Source organism: Propithecus coquereli, unplaced genomic scaffold (genome assembly GCF_000956105.1).
Source record: "Propithecus coquereli isolate 6110/MARCELLA unplaced genomic scaffold, Pcoq_1.0 Scaffold178, whole genome shotgun sequence".
Taxonomy (NCBI): domain Eukaryota; kingdom Metazoa; phylum Chordata; class Mammalia; order Primates; family Indriidae; genus Propithecus; species Propithecus coquereli.
This window is the reverse complement of record NW_012142523.1, coordinates 4,640,450-4,641,598: the sequence shown is the minus strand read 5'-3', so window position 1 is coordinate 4,641,598 and position 1,149 is coordinate 4,640,450. Positions and strand designations below refer to the sequence as shown.

The 1,149-nt window shown below is 39.9% G+C and overlaps 1 protein-coding gene across 1 annotated transcript in view; it reads right to left on the bottom strand.

Annotated features, from left to right (window-relative positions):
• The window catches only part of AGO4 (argonaute RISC catalytic component 4), a 53,492-nt gene that overhangs the window by 36,744 nt on the left and 15,599 nt on the right, over positions 1 to 1,149 (bottom strand). Inside the window, exons 3-5 of the mRNA XM_012642348.1 lie at positions 567 to 748; positions 249 to 385; positions 66 to 118 (exon numbers count right to left, since the gene is read on the bottom strand). Of these exons, the coding sequence (XP_012497802.1) occupies positions 66 to 118; positions 249 to 385; positions 567 to 748 (372 nt within the window). The remainder of the gene's footprint in view (positions 1 to 65; positions 119 to 248; positions 386 to 566; positions 749 to 1,149) is intronic.

Below are 1,149 nucleotides of genomic sequence, written 5' to 3'. Positions count from 1 at the left end.
AACTTGACACGTTGGGAGTCTGTTAGAGGTTTGGTCTGTTCATTGATGTTCTGAATGTCTAAAACCTCACACATGAACTCAATGATGGGCTGAGCCCGGTAGAAAGCAGTTGCAGATACTAACAAACAGAGAAGAAGGATATTTAGCTTCAGGGGAAAAAGAAGGGCCAAAAACAAAACAAAACAAAACAAAACAAACAAAAAACACACAGGCAAAAGAGTTAATGGATAAAGAGAGCTCCAACCTACCATCAATATTGAGCATCATATTCCACATAGCAGGCCTCACAGACTGATGAAAGCCAAACCAAACCTCCCTTCCCCCTCCCAGAGGGTGGTAGTAACCTTCAGGGGGTGAGAAAAAGGAACGGCCCACTGGAGTGTACCTGTAGAAATAAGAGTTTGCATGTTTTAAAATATAAACTTGAAGAGTCTTTCATTTCACTCTCTACTCTGAACTGAAATCAAATTTGAACCATGACTTATGCAGAAACCTTTCATGGCTCCAATGCAACCTACCAAACGAGTCTGACATTTGTCGGAAAGAATCCAAACCAAGGTACTAACCTCATGGAGGGAAGGTGTCTTGTGATAACATCAAGTGCTTGTACTGAGTCATCTGGGACTTCATTCAAGTGCCCAGCCAAAGCTTCTAAAAGCAACTGAAGGCTCACAACTGACACCCACTGAACAGACACTTTAAAGGTTTGGTCTTTACCCTCACCTGGAAGGGTCACCTCCATATCAACCTAAGGGAAAAATGCATACATACAAACATATATGTTTATAAAGGCTGTGGAAAAGATCTCAAGAATATTCAATATGGTATATGCATAAGGACATTTATTTGAACTTTTTTTGTAAGAGTATAACATTGGAAACAACTTAAGTATATAACAATGGAAATAATTTAATACAGAGTATAGAATATTATATAACAGTTAAAAAATAAGATAGAAAGACCAGCCTGAGCAAGAGAGAGACCCCGTCTCTACTAAAAAATAGAAAGAAATTAGCTGGACAACTAAAAATATATAGAAAAAATTAGCTGGGCATGGTGGTGTGTGCCTGTAGTCCCAGCTACCTGGGAGGCTGAAGCAGGAGGATTGCCTGAGCCCAGGAGTTTGAGGTTGCTGTGAGCTAAGCTGAC